We start from the raw sequence: 21426 nt of genomic DNA on the forward strand, positions 1-21426 counted from the left end.
ACAGTGCAAGTGAGCATGAAGGATGGACAAGCTTCGGGGATTTTGGACTGGGAACACAACAAAACACTAACACTCAGGATTTGGGAATAGTCAGACGCCCGCTAATATCGATGATTCGTTTTTAGATCGAATCAATGAATTGTCAAACGAATTCAATCAATGGCACCAGCGTGACCAAGAAGAACAACAACGTCGTCTATCATTTTATTTTTAGATCGTATGTTATTAATTTTATGCTTTATTGTAGTCCATGTATGTTGATATACTTATTCCATGATAATTCTATGTTTATCCTTTTGTGTGATGTAAATTAAATGTTGAATGGCGGTTCATGCAGGGAAAGAACATATCAATATTCGCATATTCATCCAAAAACATGAAAATTCTTAATGGAGTACCCTCATTTTTTATTGAATTCCTAAAAAACAATATTTATAATGAATTTTAATAATTTTTTCGGATTTTTTTGAAGCTTTATTCTGACCGATTCACCCGATTCCGATCCGGACCGCCGATTCACCGATCCGGATCACCGATTCGCCGATTCGGATCGATTTTTGAAAAGCCCGATCCGAGTCACCGATCCGGTTTGTAAACCATTGGTTCGTACCTATCGAAAGAGTTAATTTGAATATTCATTTCTCTTCATGAGTATTTTGAATATTCATGGCAGTTCTATTATATTATTTTATTTACCTCAGATTCCCAAATGGACCCCTCCACTTTCCTAAACCGCGCTCTCCCTAGAAACGTTTCCATCTCTCCAATTGCATGTCAGCAATGGCGGTTCAGATCACAACCAGAGCCTTCTTGCACCCAAAACCAGAGCCAGTACGACTTGCTTCTAGAGCCCATTCGAGCTCGTTTAGAGTTCGATGTGATGCAGCTCCTGAACCAGATCTGAGCGTTAGGGTTAATGGGCTCCAGCTTCCAAACCCTTTTGTTATTGGATCTGGTCCTCCTGGCACAAATTACACTGTTATGAAACGGGCTTTTGATGAAGGATGGGGGGCTGTTATTGCGAAAACTGTAAGGAATTGTTTCCTTTTTTTTTTTCTTTTTTTTTTTTTCCTTTTTTTAGTTTTTATCTTTTGCTTCATTTTTGGTAAAAAATTCGTCGAAAGCTTGAGAAATTGCTTACTATTTGTATTTCTGATATATTATCTGTGTACGAAACTTCGTTCTGTGTTTTTGTTAAACTGTTACTTCGCTGGGTGTAATACTCAAATGTAACCCTCCATTTTCTCAAACTTTGGTGAAATGATTGATTATTTACTTTTATTTAACTGAGGTATACTCTTGTTTGATTTATTTGGACAAATTACTCCCAAATCATTAGCGATTGTTTATTTCATTTTTTCGATTTATTATCCGTTTTTACTTTGTTTTTATGGAAATTTGTATTTTGATTTGCGTTATGTGGATTAGAACTTGTACAAATGTTCATTCTTTCCCTGTTTTATTTTTCGTCTTTTTGGTTTGCAAGTTCTTCTATTGATTGACGCAGTTTAAGGTTGATCAGAGTGAAGAATTCATCTTTGTTTGCTCAAGCATGCCTCTGTAATTTCAAGATTACAAAAGATTCATATGCATGCGTACATATAATCGCACGCAATTGTGTACTTAGCACCTATTTATCTATTGAGATAAATGCATGTCATCGATACACACATGCAGCAGCAAAGTCGTAAGTAGCACGCTCATGCACATATGTATGTGCACGCTCATGCACATATGTATATGCATGCTCATGCACATATGTATGTGCTTTTGTAAAAAAAAATTGAAACGTACGTGCTTTTGTAACGTCTTCATGCATGTTCATGTATGTCGATACAAATTTGGGTATGTGTAATGCATTCATCTGACTATCTGAGTTTGCGAAGAGTTTGTGTGACCTTTTTTATTACCTTTTGGTTTTTCATGGGATTGAGACCAAGTGATTGAAATTGTTCTTTTTGTATATCCCTCAAATCTGAGATTTAAGGTGTTTCGGCAAAAGTCTGCATCTATGCTATAAAATTGTTTATTTATGTATTGAAATGTATGTGCAATTAGACACTGAAACTTATATATCATGTGTTTCAGTGTTTGTTTGGAAATTAAAAATGATGGAAATGTGGTTTTATCATTGGTGAAAATGTTTTGAGGACTGGATGGCCTGAGGGCAATCATCCGAAGCCATTTTTGTTGATTAAAAATCTTTTCTGTAATAATAGCTTTATGATAATTTTTCTTGATGAGTTCGCTGGCCTGGCAAATTGGTTGTAGCTTGGAAAGGGTTGAGGCATTGGATTAATGGCCACTATGGACTTCCATTTTACTCATAAACTTATTGAAATAAAGGTTATCAATCATATGTAATTACAAAAGAAAAAATAAAGGATAAAGAAAAATGCCATATTCTCCAACTGGCAGTGGTTCGAACATGTAGAGCTCTCAAACATTTGTCTCCTCTTTCTGAAAGTTTACAACAATGCAGTAAATGCTGGTCATTAGCTATGATTCACAAGAGAAGAGCTAGTGCCAAGAAGAACTTGATGGAGTTGATGATATTGATATTGACTAGCAACACTAATGTAAAAGTAATAAGACATCGATTGATTTTTCATCCAACTTGCAGCTCTGGGACATCAAAGTTTTTGCGTCCTTTGCTGCCAAGTGCTTGTTTCTTTCCAAAATGAAATTTTTACTTTTGGTTTTAGAATGAAAGATTGAGAAATCCTTCATATAATCAGCAAAAGAGTTTATTTGAGATGAATCTTGCCTTACAACATTGCATAGTCTTGTCATTATTCTATTGACTGGAGATCCTTGGAATTAATCAAATTGTTGCTTCTACTAAATTCTTCGTTGATTCTCAAGTAACCAGTTCAACTCAAGACAATGACTTCAGTTGTCTATCGTCTGTGTTATCTTTTCTTTTACAGCACTAAAGTAACACTGAAAAACATATTAGCATCTATTCCATACTTGATTGATTAATGCTCTTATGTTTTGAATGCTAGAAATGTAATCCGGTTTCATCTGTGGTTTGTACTTTGCATTCCTCCCTGATGTCTTCTTATCATATGTCTGCTGAGGATCTGATGCCTACAAGTCCCTTGGTCATTTCTGGGGTTATCTAAACGAAACAATCATGGTTGTTATGTTCCCTTGATCTCACCAGGTATCACTGGACTCTACTAAAGTTGTAAACGTCACCCCTCGCTATGCACGTCTCAGAGCAGGATCAAATGGATCAGCCATGGGGGAAATTATTGGGTGGGAGAACATTGAGCTCATCAGCGATAGGCCACTTGAGACTATGCTCAAAGAACTCAAGCAATTAAAAGCAGAGTATCCAGACAGAATACTCATTGCCTCTATTATGGAGGAATACAATAAAGCTGCTTGGGAGGAACTAATTGAGCGAGTGGAAGAAACTGGTGTTGTAAGATAACCTGTCAATTTTAATTTTAATGTATTATCCTATAGGGACAATAAACTTTAACCAATGGACTAGAGAAACCTTTACTCCATTGGGCTCATCAAAATCCAATGAAATGGAAGGTGATGAAGAGACAAGAACAGGGATCCACCAGAATTGGATATGAACCTAATGTTGGATTCATCTCTATCACTATTCTTCATTTCGTTCGCCAATTATAACCCACCAGATTAATCCATTGGGATAATCACCATCCACTGATAGAATATATACATATATATATATAGAGAGAGAGAGAGCAGGACATGAACTGAATGGCAGGTCAATATTCTCTTTCCATCACTGTTTATTACTTCACTTGACAACAATGTTTCAAAAAGAGTTAGGCGGGTCCTAGGCGGCCTGGACCCCAGGCAGCCCCCAGCGGGCACCCAGAACCTGGGTGGCCAAGTCGAATCCAAAAAGGATGCCCATTTGAATAAAAAAAGGATATATAGTATAAAAATAAAAATTAGGTATGTAGGGCACTTACTTTGAGTTTGATTGGTCAATCTTCAAACTTCCACCTCAAAGATGCATCTAAGTATTCAAAATCTTCTAAAAAACCCCAATAGATTTATAAAACATCAAAAATTAAATATAATATCAATGAGTGTTGTTTTGATCAACTTTGAGAAACCCTCCGATCCTAAAGAAATCACCATAGACTAGTTTTTTGGAGGCTTTTTCTTTCTAAAATGGGTTCCAATAAGTTTTAGGTTTTAAATGAATTTAAAACCATCCTTCTAACCTTTTACATTTTAAAAAAAAATCAATACAAAAAAAATTTTCGCCTTTGGGCAGGGCGCCCGCCTAGGCCATCGCCGCCCAGATTGATCGCCTAGGCCTGGGTGATGCGCCCAGGCCTTCTGGACCGCCTAGGCGTTGGGCAGTTCGCTTTTTGAATCAACTATAGTTCATTCAATTATGTTACACTTCCCTATTTCTAAGCCTTTTCTAGCTTTCCAACCTACTCATATTTTTTATAGCTGGTGTAATTTTTTACTACTTACTGCTGTTGTCATGGAACAGGATGCCTTTGAAATTAACTTCTCATGCCCTCATGGTATGCCTGAGCGTAAGATGGGTGCAGCAGTTGGACAAGACTGCGATTTGTTGGGAGAGGTCTGTGAATGGATAAACAAGAAAGCTACAATCCCTGTATGGGCGAAGATGACTCCAAATATTACTGACATTAGTAAGGTTTAATTCTGATCATTTGATCTATCAGTGTCTCTTTATTTGAATGCATATTGATATTGTATGTACTTGGACTAAGAATAACATTATTGTTTGAGAAACATTTTCTTGAAGTGATTTTTTGGGCTTGAGCTCCTAGATGAGTGTTATGGTGGTTCTTTTCATCTCAACCATAGTTACTGGCATCGCCTACTTTGGTAGGCAATCCGTTCCGGAAGCTCGATCCTAATATCCCATAATGGGATCTTCTACAGATCTTGTTTTTTAGAATTTTAGGTCTTGATCCCCAGAACACAGGGATTGAGTACCTTGGATTTAATTGTATGGACATTGAATTCCATCAATCAGTTTTTTCAGCTGATGAATCATTAGAGCATGCAACACCATGCGTGCACATGCTAGAGAACTATACAAAGTGGAAGATATCATTAAGAACCCATACAAGGAGCTCCTATTGACTAAGCAATGGTGCTATTCCTATCTAATTGGGAACTCGATCCTATCTAATTGGGGAGCTCGATCTAGACCACAGGGATCGAGTTCCTTAGATTTCATACTACAGACATCAAACCCTATCATTAGGAGCTTCCAGGTAGCCTCGGTCCATCTAATCCCCCCCGCTCCTGGAACATTCTCGATCCTGTTCCCAACAACTATGATCTCAACCATTGGTCGAGGTTTGCGTTGAACCAAAGTAAAGTAGTCTTGTTTTCACTTTCTATCAACTTGCCAACTACAATGCTCTAGAAATAATATAATATTATTGCTCAATCCAGGAAAATGAAAGAATCATATATCTTAGTATGTCCTTTAATGATGGAGTAGGAGGCCTGTATTTACCGTATTAATTGGTTGACATATTAAGTTTCTTGAATGAGGACTATCTAGGAAACAGAAACCCATACTGAGATGGGCGGTGAAGTCTTTGAGCAGTTGGCAAAGGATTTAATAAGTGCATACCTTTGAGATATTGTATGGTGTAGAAGTTCCTTCACATTATCATATGAAATATGATAATTTTCCTTAATAATTTATCTCAAGATATGAAATTAATAAGGGCACTTTTGGTTGGTGCGGAACTATTTCCCTAGGAAAAATATTTACATGAGGAAAATTTTTTTTAGCAAACTTTCTTTTCTCCATGTTTGGTAACACATTCAAAAAGCCCTGTGTAATGAATTTCATAGTTGGTAACTTGTTTGGTATTTAAATATATTTTGTCATCATCATCTTAACCTTTTCCCAATTGGGGTTGGCTACATGAATCCCGGTACTCCATGCTGCTCTATTAAAGGTCATATCCTCAGTGAGGCCATAAGTCATTTAAATATATTTTGTAAGTATGTTAAATATATGCATATATTATTTAAATATTATAACTAAAAAATATAGTTATATTTATTTGTAGGACCCCAAAGGATCATTTTTAAATTTGGCACAAATCTCTAGAAAAGTTATCACATGGGTGTGTGACTTGACTTTTCTAGAGATCTGTGTCAAATTTAATGGTGATCCTTTGGGATCCTACACACATGGGTGTGGGAGGGTCTCATAGGATCATTACTCTATTTAAATACTATTTAAATATTATTAAAATATTGTCTATTAGATATTATCTATATCTTAAATATAACTATTGTATTGTAAATATCTATTAAATGAATAAAATAATAAAATATATTATTTGATAAAATATATTATATATTATATAAATAAAAAAAAGGGTCGTAATCTGTTGCTGGTCGTACCTACACAGGGTCTTGGGAGGGGTGAGATGGAAAAGGTCGTAACCTTTGGCTTTTTATATAAATATATATCATAATATAATATAAGCATTATATATTATATATAATATAAATATATATTAATAATATATATTACATATATAATAAAATATGGTAGGCCCAAAAGGACGTGGTTGGAAGTAGTCCGAAAAGACATGGGGACTTATGGCAGAGCAGAATGAAGAACCAGGATTCATGTAGCCGACCCCAATTAATTGGAAAAATGCTAAAATGATGATGATATATAATAAAATATAAACTAACATATAATATATTATTATATTATGTTATATTATACTAGTATATGTTATTTAATATATAATATATGATATATATTTATTATAATATAATTAAAATATATATATTAATAATATAGTATATTATTTATATGAAGTATTATTTATATATTATTATTGAAATATAATTTATATATTAAATATATTATTTAATAAATAAATATAATAGTATAATATATTTTATATTGTAAATAGTCAATAGTGAATAGTGGGTCTGCATGTGAAAATAAAACCTGGGAAATACTTCCCCATGGGTAGATGTGGTTTTGTTTTCATGTAAATGGGACCATTTTATGCTAAAATGTTTTACAATGAGTTTTGTTTTCATATGCTTTCTTCCCTTACCAAACATGTGTAAGGCAATTTTACGCATTTTCACACCAACCAAACATGCACTAAGTAATAATGTTTGTCTCGAGATGTAAAATTATTAATGGTTGTTGTCTAAGTTATTTCATCGTTCTTGGAAGTTCATACAGATCATGAAAACCTCCTCCAATGTTGGCTGTTTTATCTCGACTTACTTCAATGTTTTCCTTTTGTTACATTGGGCATTTGTAATGTGCAATTCTTTACACATGAAACCGATGGAATGACCATTATGTGGATTAATACTTTGGGAAAGTATGGCATATTTGTGAGTTTTATGCTTTACAGTGCACAGGTGGACCTGCCATCTATTCTCAAGATGGATGGTCCACTGTTGATCTTTGAAATGCCTGCCTGTGTATTATATAGTATATACACCATTTTTGTACTTTTCCCTATTTTCATATCTTGTTGAGAGAATTGTTGATATTCTTTTTGTGTTGTCTATAGCCTGCTAGAGTTTCATTGGAGTCGGGATGTGAGGGGGTCTCAGCGATTAACACCATTATGAGTGTCATGGGGATTGATCTCAAAACTCTACGTCCGGAGCCTTCTGTTGAGGGGTTAGTCTTTAGAAACCCACATCTTCACAAATAGATTTTCTGGATGAGTAACTATTTTAAATTTTGAATTTTTATTATTTTTCTGGTTTCATGGAACTCCTTATGATCTTGTAGGGTTTTTTTTAATCCAGGTATTCAACGCCAGGAGGATATTCTTCCAAGGCAGTGCGTCCTATTGCTCTTGCAAGGGTTATGAGCATTGCACAGATGATGAAGTTGGAATTCAGTAATGAAGGTCGTTCACTTTCAGGAATTGGAGGAGTTGAGACAGGGGACCATGCTGCTGAGTTTATTCTTGTCGGAGCAGACACTGTTCAGGTTAGGCTTTAAGCTGATAATTGTACGTAGAAACTGAAAGAGTTTCCTTCTATTCTTTTGTTCTCAATTTCTCATTTTTAAACTTTTACATTATTTACGATTGCTTACTTGTTTCATTTTAATCAATAATAAAACAATTCTGATTAGCAGAGCTTTTATATTCATACTCAAACGAGCACATCACTTCAGGCTTATCCATTCAAAACCAGGTCACTAAAACGAAGTCTTCAACTGTACGTCTCTCTTGCTTTCATCTTCCTGTTGAACCTTGAGTTCCTCTAAGCCAAGAGATTTTTTCTTAGGTTTTCCTAAGCCTTTTATATTAATTTGGATATGGAAACTGGTTTTCCTTTTCCTTTTGGTGGCCAAAATGTAGCTATTGCCCGTACAACGGAAAATTCATCTTAGCTAATTTCTTCTTTTACATAACAAATTTCAGATATACAGATAATTATTTTTTTCTTTGTTCTTTTTATTTTTCTTTTTTAATTTTGTGCCCTTACGGGTCATTGTATTTGACAGGTTTGCACAGGTGTGATGATGCATGGTTATGGCCTTGTGAAGAAACTGTGTGCTGAGTTGAAGGACTTCATGAGGATGCACAATTTCACATCGATCAAGGATTTCAAAGGGTGATTATCAGAAGAGCATAACTCAAACTTCGTTTTCCTTGTTATTTAATTATTGATAACAAATAATATCCTCACATAACAATGATGTTATGGCCGGGAATCTCTCTCTCTCTCTCTCTCTCTCTATCACTTATAATAGTATTCTTGTCGTTTCTTCTTTTCTATTTTACCAGGGTATCTCTGCAATATTTTACAACTCACACGGATTTGGTGAAGCGGCAACAAGAAGCAATAAAGCAGAGGAAAGCAATCAAAAAAGGCTTGCAATCTGATAAGGACTGGACTGGTGATGGCTTTGTAAAGGAGACAGAAAGCATGGTTTCAAATTGATAATGGCATTGTAAGGGAGACAAAGAATGGTTTCACAATGATATAATATGAGGGACTTATCCCCTTTCTGTTCCAATGCATGGAGAAAGACTGTTCTACTGTTACTGTGTGGTATAAAAGAAATCGCCTTTTCTTTATTCGAATAAGTAAAGGGATTTTACGATAGAAAATATGGATTTCTGTGTTATATGGAATGCTTTCAAGCTACATAAATCCATGTTCGCTCTCTCACATCCCTTCAAATATATCATGATTTGATCCCATATCATTTCTGAAATTGACTTGAATCTTCTTCAGTAATGTTAAGTATATGTACTTTGCTATATGACAATGATTCATAAGACCTTTTATTAACAATAACTTGTTTTAATTTCTTGTAAGCTTAGTTCTGGTCAAGAACTAAGCAACATGCTTGGGTGTGCCGCCTATATCAGCGAAGTTTGAGCATTTAGCAGGGGAAAATACACTGTGCTTCGATCGTTAAGGTTGGCGCCTTATATAAACCAAACCCTTGCATCTAACCTTTACATTAGCAGGGGAAAATATAGGGCACGTATGGTATGTGTGAAAATATTTGTATAAAAATATTTTCACATGAAAGAACTCCCTCATACAATTAGGTGTCGGAGTTTGAAAAGAATGTAGGGATCAATTGGTGTGAGAAATCTTTGGTGTGAGAAATCTACTATATTTGATCGCATGAAGAAATTTTTTTATGTGAAAATACTTTTCACGAAAGTATGATCATGCATACCAAATGTGTTAGCGTGAGTGACTGGCACATTTCATCCCTTTTAATATATGTGATCATGGGAAATTTTATTCCTTGTAACATATTTTACAGTATACTTATGGAGAGAGCGACCATGGGACATTTCATCCCTTTTAATATGTTGTGACCATGGTACATTTCATTCCTTCTAGCATATTGTACATTATACTTCAGGGGAAACTCACATCCCCAAAATTTATCGGCTATTTCCCTCGGGTTCAGTTGAAAAACTCATGTCAGTTCAAACTACCCTTGTTCGGCTGTCTCTAACATTTCTTCACAAACCAAGTAAAAGAATTTCAAAAATCCTTATCTATACCTCCAAGACACATATATCAAAAGATAAAATAGGGAAAAAACCAAGTAAAAGAATTTCAAAGATCCTTATCTATACCTCCAATACACATATATCAAAAGATAAAATAGGGAAAATATAAAAAAAATGGGTTGAAACCCTTTAAAATGTTATTCAAGTGGTCAAAAAATTATAATTTATACTAGAGTATAGGAGTTTAAATTTAATTCTAATATCAATCAGGTACATCATCAAAACAATGTCAAACAAATTTCAAATTGTCATTGTTTGGTGTTGGGAAGCCATGATAATCACAATTTGGTAGTTTTACCCCCAATTATCATTCGGTTAAGGCCTCTTAAGGTTAATACTATCAAACTACACGAAATTGTATAGAGCCGAGGCTCTAAACAATCAAAGTAAATCACACCTTCAAATAGTGTCGAGAAATATGATTTCAATACTGAAAATCTTTGTGATAGCTTTAAAATATATTTTTATTTTTAATTATAAAATTGAAAGCTTAAAAAATAGAAAATAGTGTAGATCGAGCAAATCTACGAAAACTTGAAAATCTTGAAAATTGACGGTCCAAAAATGTGTTACAAGATACACTATTTTTAAAAACTTGAAATCCATTTTTTTTCTCATGTCCATTCACCTTGATGCCGAGTGAAATTTTTGAGATGGGCTATAATTTGATTGTTTAGAGGTGGGCTCTAATTTCAACTCTCTCTCTCCTCTCTCTTCTCCTTCACACAACTGGTTTCATTCTCTTAGCCATTGGAGGAGCAGGCGAATCCTTCTTGCTTCTTGCCCCAAGCCTGAGAAAAGTAGAGCTGCTCACTAGGTGGAGAGCGAGTAATGCAGTTTTGGGGGCTATAAATTGGAGAGGGAGAAGCAGGGGGAGTCTCCATAAGAGAAGAACCCAAGCAACTCGTTTTTAGGAGGTTGAGTCAGATGGGTGGTTTCCTTAAACTCGTGAAGCGTTGAATCTAGAAGCAGAGAGATTCAAGAAAGAGAGTGGGCCGGGCAGGAGAGAGAGGTTGGGAGAGAGAGAGGGGGTTGAAGGAGAGGTTGATAGGGGTGGCAATGGACCCCGACTCAAACCATACCTGCCAGGTATACTTGACATGGGTCAAGGTATAGGTCCAAATTTTGGACCTGCGAGTAAGGTCCAGGTTTAATAAAAGATACCCAGATAATCTCTGGTCCGGGTACGGATCTTGTTATACTGCGCCCGACTGGTACCTGGACCCAAATTTTTAGTTTACCAAAATGCCAAAGACCCAATCCTAAAATCATTTCAATACTTGTCGCTTTCTTCTGGTTCCCCGAACGGCCAAACCGCATCGCCATCCTCCTTTTCCGTAATTTCCCCTCGCTCAGGTTCTTGGAGACATAGCTCTCTCTAGATCTTGAATGTCTCTCTCCAATCGCCCGCACCTCAAAAATCAGTTCTATGTTGTTGACCATTGTAGGCTTGTAAAAAAGAAGCTCATTGAGGGTAACAATGGACCCGACTGGATAGACTCGGGACCTCGACGAATACGGGTATGGTTCCAACTTTTGAACGCGACGGGTCGGTTCCGGGTCCAAGATTTGAACCCGAATACATTTGGGTCTAGGTCCGAGTTTGGGTCCAGTTGGACCGGACCCATTGCCACCCCTAGAAATTGGGAAAAGAGAGAGAGGGGGTTGACGAAAATAAGGAGAGAAAAATGGGAAGGAGAGAGAGAGTTTGGGAGAGAGAAAGAGACGTTTTAGGCAAATAACACGTACAGAGCGGATTGATTTACGACATAAATTTTTTTTTACAAGTTGTTTGGGTTGAAAAAGTAAATTTAAACTAGATAAAGTTGATCCAACCGTCAATTTAAAGAAATGAGATAATATGGATTAATATGAACAGTTCTTTCTTATTCTGGTTAGTTTCCCCTTTCAGCTTCACTCAGAAATGTCAGATAAATTCAGAAAAAATTAGAACCTGGACTGTCATCAGCGTTCAGGGTTTCAAAGAAATAAGTTGTTGGTTTCTATTTACAGTATAGAAGAAATCCCTTTGCAGCTGAACTCAAAAACTTTAAAGCACGTAACGTAAATTTAGGAAAAAAGAACATTTACAAAGTTCAGACAAATATCCAATGGAATTAGAAAAGAACCTTAGGGTTTGGGAGGACCTTGACTGAGGGTTTCAAATAGCATTTTAACTGTAAATGTGTTTACTGGTTTGCATCTAGCTGAGAGAGAGAGAGAACCTTGTTATCACAGTGAAGGATGGACAAATTTTGTGTTCACGATCAGGAGGACCACCGCCAAAGCTTATGCTTCGCAATTTCTCCAAGAAAATGGTAAAAACCTTCACCATGCCCTCCTCCTCTTTCTAAAACTAAAAATTTCATGGCTGTTTGAATCTCTCTCTAAAACTTTCAAGGTTATTTGAAGATTTCTCTCTCCAAAACGTTCACGATTGTTTTGAATATTTCTCTCTAAAACTTTCACGGTTTTTTTTAATCTGTCTTCCTGATTGTGAACGTATATATATGTGTCCCCCCGACACATAAACTACTTTTTATGTATGGATGGTTTGTCAATGTAGAAATGCGTCTCCCGACGCATAAACTACTTTTTTTTGAAAAAAAATTTCTTACACGAGGGAGGGAATAATAGCACATAAATTTTTTTTAGGTGTGAATATCAAATAGATGGGTGAGAATGCAAAGAACCTCTAGATGGATGATGCCCATACTTTTTTTTCTTTTTTTTTTTTGAGTTGGAAATATGATACGTTTGTAAACCATTTTTCTAAATAACCTTTTTAAAATGATGAAATGAAGAGGGAAAAAATTTTAATTGAAAAGGCCTGCTATTCTCAATTATATTTTTCTATATTCCCACCCAAAAATACATGGGCTTTCTTAAATAGGAATAGCTAATAAATTGGTGAAAATGGAAAACGCTGTGCACAAATATAACATGTAATGAGGGAGTAGAGCATACTTCTGCAGGAGCACCCTATACATTTACTTCCTCGAGCAAAGGGGCTACTCATGAGTATTTTCTGAAGATGTACTTTAAAATTATCACTAGATGGGTATTTATAGCAGAAAGATTTTTATTTTTATTTTTTTACTTTCTAATCCTTCCAAAATTAGAAAATCTCTTTTTTCAAACTTTTAAGGATCTATTTTTTGACTTTCTAATCCTTCCAAAATTGGGTCCCACAATTTTAATGGACAATATGCTCCCGCAGAGAGCACATAAGGTTTTGACATACATAATTTTTTGCCCGGATAAATTGGTCTTTTGTCTCATGGGTTCATTATTTGGAATGCTATAATGTAGTATCATTTGGAGTGGTATTGTATTATAGATAATGATTTTCTATAAGTATTATACAAAAGGTTTGTATGCCATGTTAGTAGTCGAATTTCCTACTGTGCACTAGCACTTTCCCAACTCAACAATAGATGGTTGGCCCGTGGGTGGGTCATTTCTATGATGAAAGCCCATCAAATTTTCTGATTGAATTTTAAACAGCAGATCAACACACCTTTGCCGTCCCTTGTTGACATCTAAAGGTTGGGGGAGGTGTTGGCAAAGTATAGGACACTCAAACATTAGCTCTTAAACTTTTCCTCATGCAATTGTCAAGTGAATTCTACCATGATTAGCAACATTCATGGCATTTTTATGGGTGTTTCTCTTTAAAGTTTAAAGTTTAAATCATATAGTAAAACTGTGAACTAAATCATCTTACAAATGATTGTAGGTCGAGTTGTTAATGCATGTTAGTAACTTGGTATGTGTTAATGAGCTTTTGTTGCTTTTTTTGTATGTAAATAAATTCTAGAATTGAAGAACTTATAGGAAAACAGGACTGAGATAAGAAAGAAATACAAAAAAAAAATGAAAAGAAAAGAAAATAAGAGAAATGTAAGATCTGATAATGAGTGGGAAGCCATCTAAAATTTCTTTAAAAGGTTCATGTCATTCTTGTGTATATAACAATGTTCTAAAACTTGGGCAAATCCACTCAGCACTTGGACTCATCCGAGTTACTCGGACTCGGTAGGGCGCTGAGTTCATGTGGGAACGGGTCAAACTGGGTTTCTTTTTCCTGTATTTTTTCACTATTACTTGTACAAACTCGACAAAGTCCGTGACATATCTGGCATAATCAATAAGAAAGACTCAAACTCGTGAGCCTGTCAAATCATAACCTTGTTTTTTAACATTGGTTTATAAGTAAGGTATCATGTTACTTATCAAAAGAAAGGCATAATATTTCTTCTTTTTCATACAATGTGGTGGTTAAATCAACTTTGTATTTTCTTAGATCATTCCACCAGCTTTTTGGCATAACTTCAAGAAAGGATTTCATGAAGCTGTCTTGGAGGGTCCAAGTGGAAACTGTTGGAACGTTGAGGTTGAAGAAGTTGGGGATGCCTTGTGTTTCTCTAGAGGATGGAAGAAATTTGTTGAAGACCATTCTTTGAATGATGGGGATTTCTTAGTATTTTACTACGATGGTGATACTCATTTTCTTATCAATATATTTGATGAGATTGCATGTGAGAGAGATGATGCATTTGATGTTGAATGCTCTGAGAAATATAGTCCAGTAGAGAAAAATATGTCAGAGTCTCCACCTGCCATTGTTAAAGCATCTGAGAACTTGGTCACTGACAAGCAGAATGAAGGAGCAATTCAGAAAGCCCAATCATTTAGGACTACTCATCTCCACTTCATCGTGGTTATGAGGAGCACATTAGTTTCTTCCAAATTCAATGTGGTGAGTTTTCCTTCTTTTTTTGGATTAAAATTTCATATATTTGTCTTTCCATGTTATTGTTTTACCAACACAATTCAAGGAAATAATTTTTCCTAAAATTTTTTATTTAAGAATTATTTTAAAACAAGTTTTTCATGGGGTTTATAAGGCACAATGTATCAATCTATGAACAATGATTGAGTTGCACACATTCTAGTGTACATATAGTAGGGTAATATTCTAGTGCATGTATGCGTTATAACTATTAGCATAAAATTCCCAAGTTAATTTTTCACTTTCTTTATTATTAACAGTTCAAGTTATTTTGTTCTACCATGGTTGATACATTCTACAGTCATCTAATAATCTTCTTTTGTCCAAGGAATTTCACTATTGTACCATGAACTATTCCTGTATTGTCTAGTTTCATTAACACTTGAAACCTTGCTTGCCAATCAATTATTCATCTATTGTCTAGTTCCGTCACCCAGCCATGCTTATTTATCACCGAATTCTATCATATAAATAAGGAAGCCAAGCCAACTTATTGAACATGTTAGCAAACAAGGATATGGATACGAAAAAGGTAGCTTTGTGGGTTCCTTTAACTCTCCTTTATTATTATTTTTTTATTTAGTCTTTTTAATTGAATGGATATAGCACTAACAAGCATGGCATAAATAACACATGGAACTGTATTATCTGCTTGTCCATTTAGGAAAAAGTTTATATAAAGTCGAGGCTCTAAACAACAAATTAAAGCGCACCTCAAAAATTTCACTAGAAGATGTTGTCTTGGTGCCCAAATGTCCTCAAATTGATCATCTCGACATCAAGATTCACGGACATGAGAAAAAAATGGATTTCAAGTTTTGGAAATAGTGCATCTTGTATTGCATTTTTGGATTGTCAGATTTTCTAGTTTTCATATATCTGCTTGATGTACACTATTTTTTAAGCTTTAAATTTTATAATTACAGATGAAAATATATTTTAAGGTTATCACAAAGATTTCCAGTATTGAAACCATATTTTTCGATACTATTTGAAGGTGCGCTCTACTTTGATTGTTTAGAACCCTAGCTCTATACAAACCGCACCCATCTATTTATATTATCCAAAACAAATATCCAGGAAAGGTCACAAATAAGGTATCTTTTGCATGAAAGTAGAAATGATGATGACGGAAAGTTACCCTTCTGAGAGTATACAATTGTCCATACTACTATTATGGAACAGATGAATGTCATCAGTACAAAAAACTAAACAATGTCTTAGATTCCCTTCAAGTTCTATATGATAGTCTATTAGTTCCCTTCAAATTAAATGTGGTTTTGAGAAAATAAGTTAATGGGAAGAAAGTTTCTTTTAGAGATTATAACACTAATGTGGTGTACCATTAATTGCAGCAGTGGCATGAATTGTAACTGGAATAGAGGCCATGTGAATCACTAGAACATGATTGCAACGACGTGCTATGGGATAAAAGGTGCGTGCCTCGATCACCTAGACGAGCATTGAGCCAAACAGTGTCACTGCAAGTAGGAGATACGGTTTCTCACTGTACCTTTTCTCTTAGATAGATTACTTTTTTCCTTCAACTGGATTTGGGAAACTAAATACAGTTAAGGAGACTTTCCATAAAACAAAAGCTAACGCAGGACTCATCGAGGGAAAAAAAAGAGTTAAAGAAACAATTTAACAGCCCTATTCAGACATTGATTTGTAATTTGTTGGATGTAAGCGAGCTATTTGAATATATGTCAATTTTTGTTTTCAGTCACAAACCATTTTAGATGAACTCTTCCATTGTAGAGGAGGATTTTACGAGCTACCCACCCAATTCGTTCAATGAATATTTCAATGTACAATATCTTCTATCTTAATATTTTCTATCCTAATCAAGACATGGACAAAAGTCCATCAGTTACATATTATATTTTGAATAATAATCTAACATTACAAACTACTTTTGGCAAACCATGAATCTATTATGAATTGTGATAATTGTGGAGATACTGTGAACCATAACTACTTGTTAAAAGTGTGACAAAGTGTTTTGTTGGTATCATATGACTTTTTATATCATATCCTTTGTTGTGTCAATTTTTTTGTTGCTCTCTGCTATCTGTCAATGTGAAAGCCTGATTAACATATATTTGCTTGGAGCTTGACCTCTTGCTATTCAATATCACCATTCTCCTGGATTGGGTTGTTGGAGAATATGTTGTCTAAAGGGTAGGTGGAGAATATGTTGTCTAAAGAGAAGAGTGATGTTGTCTAAAGCTTAGTTTGAGCTTAATGGTAGAATGGGTTTCTTTGGTATCCTCACAATTACTGTTACCACTATCTGATTGTTTAAAAAATGATGTTGCTAAATGAGAATTCTAGGAAATGTTGGTAAAATGTAAACTTTAATGAGATTATACCTATGGTAATCACATGAATAAAAGTAGTGTGGATTTGGTGCAAATGCAGTGAGCAGAACTATTGAAAGCTTTCATATTTAGGTTTGTGGATGTTCCTAAATGGCACTTCTAATACCGATGATTGATTCAATGCCAAAAAGAGTTTTGATTTGGTGGAAGAGTAAGGTGCTACATCCATTAGAGGTCTTGCAAACTTCACCAAGATCATATTGGTATATGTTTTATGATCACAGTAATGGTCAATTGGTCAACAGGCTCTTAAAGAATCATATTAGGTTGGTACTGAGGTGACCAAAGAAAGAAGATCCATGTGGTTCACTGGAAGCATGTTTGCCTTGCTAGGTTTTCTAAACATTGATTCAATCAGTATCTCCTTAAGATTTTAAATGCCATCATTTTCAACAGAGGAGAAAATAAAGGGCTTCTAATGACATGATGAAAGCAATTGTCTTCAAATCATCCATCATTCTTGTTACTGGAATGCAACATTCAATTTTACTGTTCAGTGAACAAGAAAACTAGCATTCAATATCAGTTACCTTGACTCAGAAAAAAGGACAACCAACATTCAATGTAGTATCAACTTGTGTGTATGTGTGCATGAGGGAATATTCTTGTTACAATGCTATAGAAGGTAATCAAGCAATCTATGGCATTTGTGCATGTGTGTGGAGGAATTATATTGCATGTATATCAATTAAGAAAAGGAGAAATTCTTGCATTTCTAAGACTGCTATTCAAGGTAATCAATAAATGTTTGTTTGGGGGAAGTACTCCATAGTATGGTGGACTATGCTATATTCAGTACTCGGGCTTTATATCCACACCCCACTTTAACAAAAGAATGGTTGGTGCAGTTAAACCCAGCGGGGTGAATGTCCCTATGGACCCTATTTTTGTCAATCTCCAACCATCCATCAGTGGCAACATACAATGGATATAGCTATGGAGTCCCATATAACAAAGTACACCAGGTTATTTCAAACCTTCATGATTCCCTAATTTATTTTCCTTTATTGTTTATCCTTGTTTTCTATCCTTCCTTTCTATAACAAGTATGGCGTTAAGTTGCTTATCTTTGTGCATGTCTAGACTATTCCACATAAGTTTGTAGCTATGGATGTCTTGACAAAGGACCAAAATATCAAGCTCCAAGTTCCAAACATGAAAAATTCATGGCCTGCAAAGATTTCATGGGCTAGGGGAAAAACTAGAATTAGCAGTGGTTGGAAAAAATTCGTAACAGATAATGATTTGAAGGAAGGTGATGCATGCGTGTTTGAGCTCTCTAAGGCAAGGAGTGACACTTTCAACATACTCATTTTTAGGGCTTGAAATGGAGCAGAAATGCAGAGAATCACCCCACCAGCCATTCAAAGGTTTACCAAACCAAGCTAAAGGGTTTGTCTACAAAGAGACCATTTATCTACATAGAGATCACAATTATTCCCACTCATTAGATGTCAAATTGGATGGCTTGGGGTGAGTCATGAAGTTTGAGATTTTTTTTTGGAACTTGTATCTATTCAATGACAGCCTTACAATCACCCATTTTGAAATTTAAGGAACAAGAATAATTGTGACCTCCATATATAAAAGATAAATGGTCTCTTTGTAGACAATCCCCAAGCTAAATCATATGGCTAGCTGACCAGCTAATGTGATACTTTGTTCTATTTATTTGCTTAAATCGATATTGAGATTGTGTTATGGACACCTATAACTTTGAATACTTGTGTTTACTAAGAGACGAGGCCCATAGGTGCTTTATGGTGGGATTAAATGTGGTTTGTTGGCTTGAATATGGGCATTTCTTTTTTTTCGAGGAATGTAGTGTGACTTCTATGACTTTGAAAGGCTTGTTTATTAAGAGATGAGGCCCATTTGTGCTCTATGGTGAGGTTAAATCTGGTTTGTTGGCTTAAATATGGGAATTTGTTTTCAAGGAATGTAGTGGGGGACATATATAATCTTTGTTTTGTTTGTTTTGGGGTAATTCAGTGGGGAAGACAAGCCCCTCCTCGTTTTTTCAAATAACTTAAAAGTTAGTTTTTTGAAGGCGTTAGTAGGACGGTGGCAGTGGGAATGAAAACCACAATGTGTCACAATGTGATGATTAGAGTGTGGGGGTGATAGATTAATCTCAATATCTCTCTGGCTCAAGCCAAGTATTATGTCTCATTTTCTTACCTACATATGGTCCATTCTCTCTTATCTCTCTCTCCACCATTGTGTAATTGATTGTATGTGGCCATTTGTTGATGAAAGAAATATAATAATGAAATGTTGCAAGCCAACAGATTGTATCAATTTTGATATGAGTTTAGGATTTTCTATTTATTGTTTTTTTCTAAAAATACTCATCTTGAAGTGTTGGAGTAGATTTTAATTTTTAAATTGAGAAAAATAGTAAGTAGGTAGTTTGCTCGACGCTCTATTTCTTATCTTGTCTTTGTCTTTTGTCTTTTGTCTTTTCATCCATTGGGTAAGCTTTGTATTCTGTCTTTCTACAAAATTTCTATGTGAGGAGACATGAACCATCCGATACTGATCGAAATAACTTAGTAGCCATGTCACACATAGTTAGAACTCGAAGAAAACAGTAGGTATGCACCTATGACTTTGGTGTCGGCTCACTTTTAGCTATCTGATAAAAAACAGTTGACTATAATTCTCTAGGCGCACAAAATGTCCATGCGTGGAGACAAGTAGGGAGATCTCCCGTACTAAATAGGGTTAGACATCTAGAACAAATTCATGTGAGGTCAAATTTTAATCTCCATTCATTACTAATTTTGGTTGATTACCTTAGGGAGAGGTTGCAAGGACAAACTAATTGTCCTCTTGATTAGGTTAAATAAAGATCTAAAGAAAACTAATTTTTTCATTTTACTTTTAATGGCATTTTTTTAAAAAAAATTAATAAATAACTTAAGAAAGGGAGCAGACAAAACATATATCCTGATGTGCCATGGCAATTATATTTAGAGAAAAAAAAACAAGAAAGCTAAAAATAATTGTATGAGATTTTTGGGTTCAATGAGATTTGAGCTGATTTAAAGAAGGAAGAAGAAATCAAGAAGGGAAAAGCTAAAGAAAAACAAAATTGGATCTTTAGGTTTACTTCATGGATGTGGTTAGCGTATGGGCAGTATGGTAACTCCCCATCACCACCATCCAAAACCAATGTCCACCAATTTCCAACAAGTTGGATGGTAGCTATGGGCAATTACAATGCGGGCTGCCCTCATATAAACTTATGGAAAATTGTTTGGTATATCCAAACCCGCACTTGTTACTCAAAAAAATATAATTACTAATTTTAAAATTTTATTTATTTTTACATATTAATAATCTCCATGTTAAAAATTATATATTCTTTAAAAATTAAGATCAAATTTTATTTCAAAAATAAATTATTAAGGGGCCCGCATTTTTACATGTGAGTCCAAGGATTCATAGAAACGACATCCTAAACTTTTTCCTTACCTCATTAGTATTTAGGACAAATTTTATATAAGTTCCTCAAACATCATAAAAAGTTTTTATTCACATTCGTACACTATGACCACTAATTATTTCATCTAAGGGTTTTGTTAGGCTACACCACTTGGTGGTGTATACCCTTGAATTGTAATGCAAAGTTTTTTTAGTATGAGCATTTTTTGTCATTTAGAAAGGTAGACTGGATATTTTTATAAAAAAACAGTGGCTTCGATCCGTAGTTAAAAAACAATTAATGTATGTTATGGGTAATGTTACACACCATGTTGGTAATGCTATTGTCCACTATTGTTACTAAATGCTTTTGTGAATTTCTACTTTGCTTTTGATTAATTACTTAAAATGCCCCTAGACAAAAGGTTACTATACTATAGAATAAAGGTATCTAAATGTCAAAAAATTTTGAGGAGTTTAAGGGTATACACCACCAAGTGGTGTAGCCTAACAAAACCCATCATCTAAAACCTGAATGCTACCCATTCATGTAGAAGTCACTTACACCGGAATGGGTGGCACTTGCTTTTTTTGGATAAGTAAAAGGTAAATCAATGGGATTTGGGCCTTACCTTTTTTTGTGAGAATGGAGTCCGATACTTCATCATAGAGCTTGTTGGAATGAATGACAATTGAGCTTGGAACTTTATTATTTAAGAGGACAATGTCAGGAATCCCGTTTATCAGCAAAATAACG

At 34.9% G+C, this 21426-nt stretch overlaps 2 protein-coding genes across 5 annotated transcripts; both read left to right on the forward strand.

Annotated features, from left to right (window-relative positions):
• The first annotated feature begins 709 nt into the window (after positions 1-709).
• On the forward strand, positions 710-9131 carry PYD1 (pyrimidine 1). Its single transcript, XM_011627078.3, has 7 exons — positions 710-1029; positions 3170-3433; positions 4502-4672; positions 7569-7681; positions 7813-7999; positions 8522-8631; positions 8805-9131. Exons 1-7 carry the CDS (start codon positions 772-774, stop codon positions 8959-8961), a joined length of 1260 nt encoding a protein of 419 aa, XP_011625380.1. The 5' UTR covers positions 710-771; the 3' UTR covers positions 8962-9131.
• Positions 9132-12198: 3067 nt separating this feature from the next.
• Positions 12199-18348, forward strand: LOC105421077 (B3 domain-containing protein Os01g0723500-like). 4 transcript variants are annotated; one of them, XR_016054033.1, is made up of 4 exons: positions 12199-12379; positions 14368-14823; positions 16212-16291; positions 18089-18348. XR_016054033.1 is itself a non-coding variant. In XM_088864726.1 (3 exons), exons 1-3 carry the CDS (start codon positions 12353-12355, stop codon positions 16227-16229), a joined length of 501 nt encoding a protein of 166 aa, XP_088720852.1. In that variant the 5' UTR covers positions 12199-12352; the 3' UTR covers positions 16230-18070. The 4 variants fall into 4 exon arrangements, 2 of the variants coding, with proteins under 2 accessions (XP_088720852.1, XP_088720853.1); XR_016054034.1 differs by having other exon boundaries at positions 16215-16291; XM_088864726.1 differs by lacking the exon at positions 18089-18348 and having other exon boundaries at positions 16212-18070.
• The last annotated feature ends 3078 nt before the right edge of the window (positions 18349-21426 follow it).

The sequence above is a fragment of the Amborella trichopoda genome, chromosome 4 (assembly GCF_054954075.1).
Source record: "Amborella trichopoda isolate Santa Cruz 75 chromosome 4, AtrichopodaSantaCruz75HAP2 v2.0, whole genome shotgun sequence".
Classification (NCBI taxonomy): Eukaryota; Viridiplantae; Streptophyta; class Magnoliopsida; order Amborellales; family Amborellaceae; genus Amborella; species Amborella trichopoda.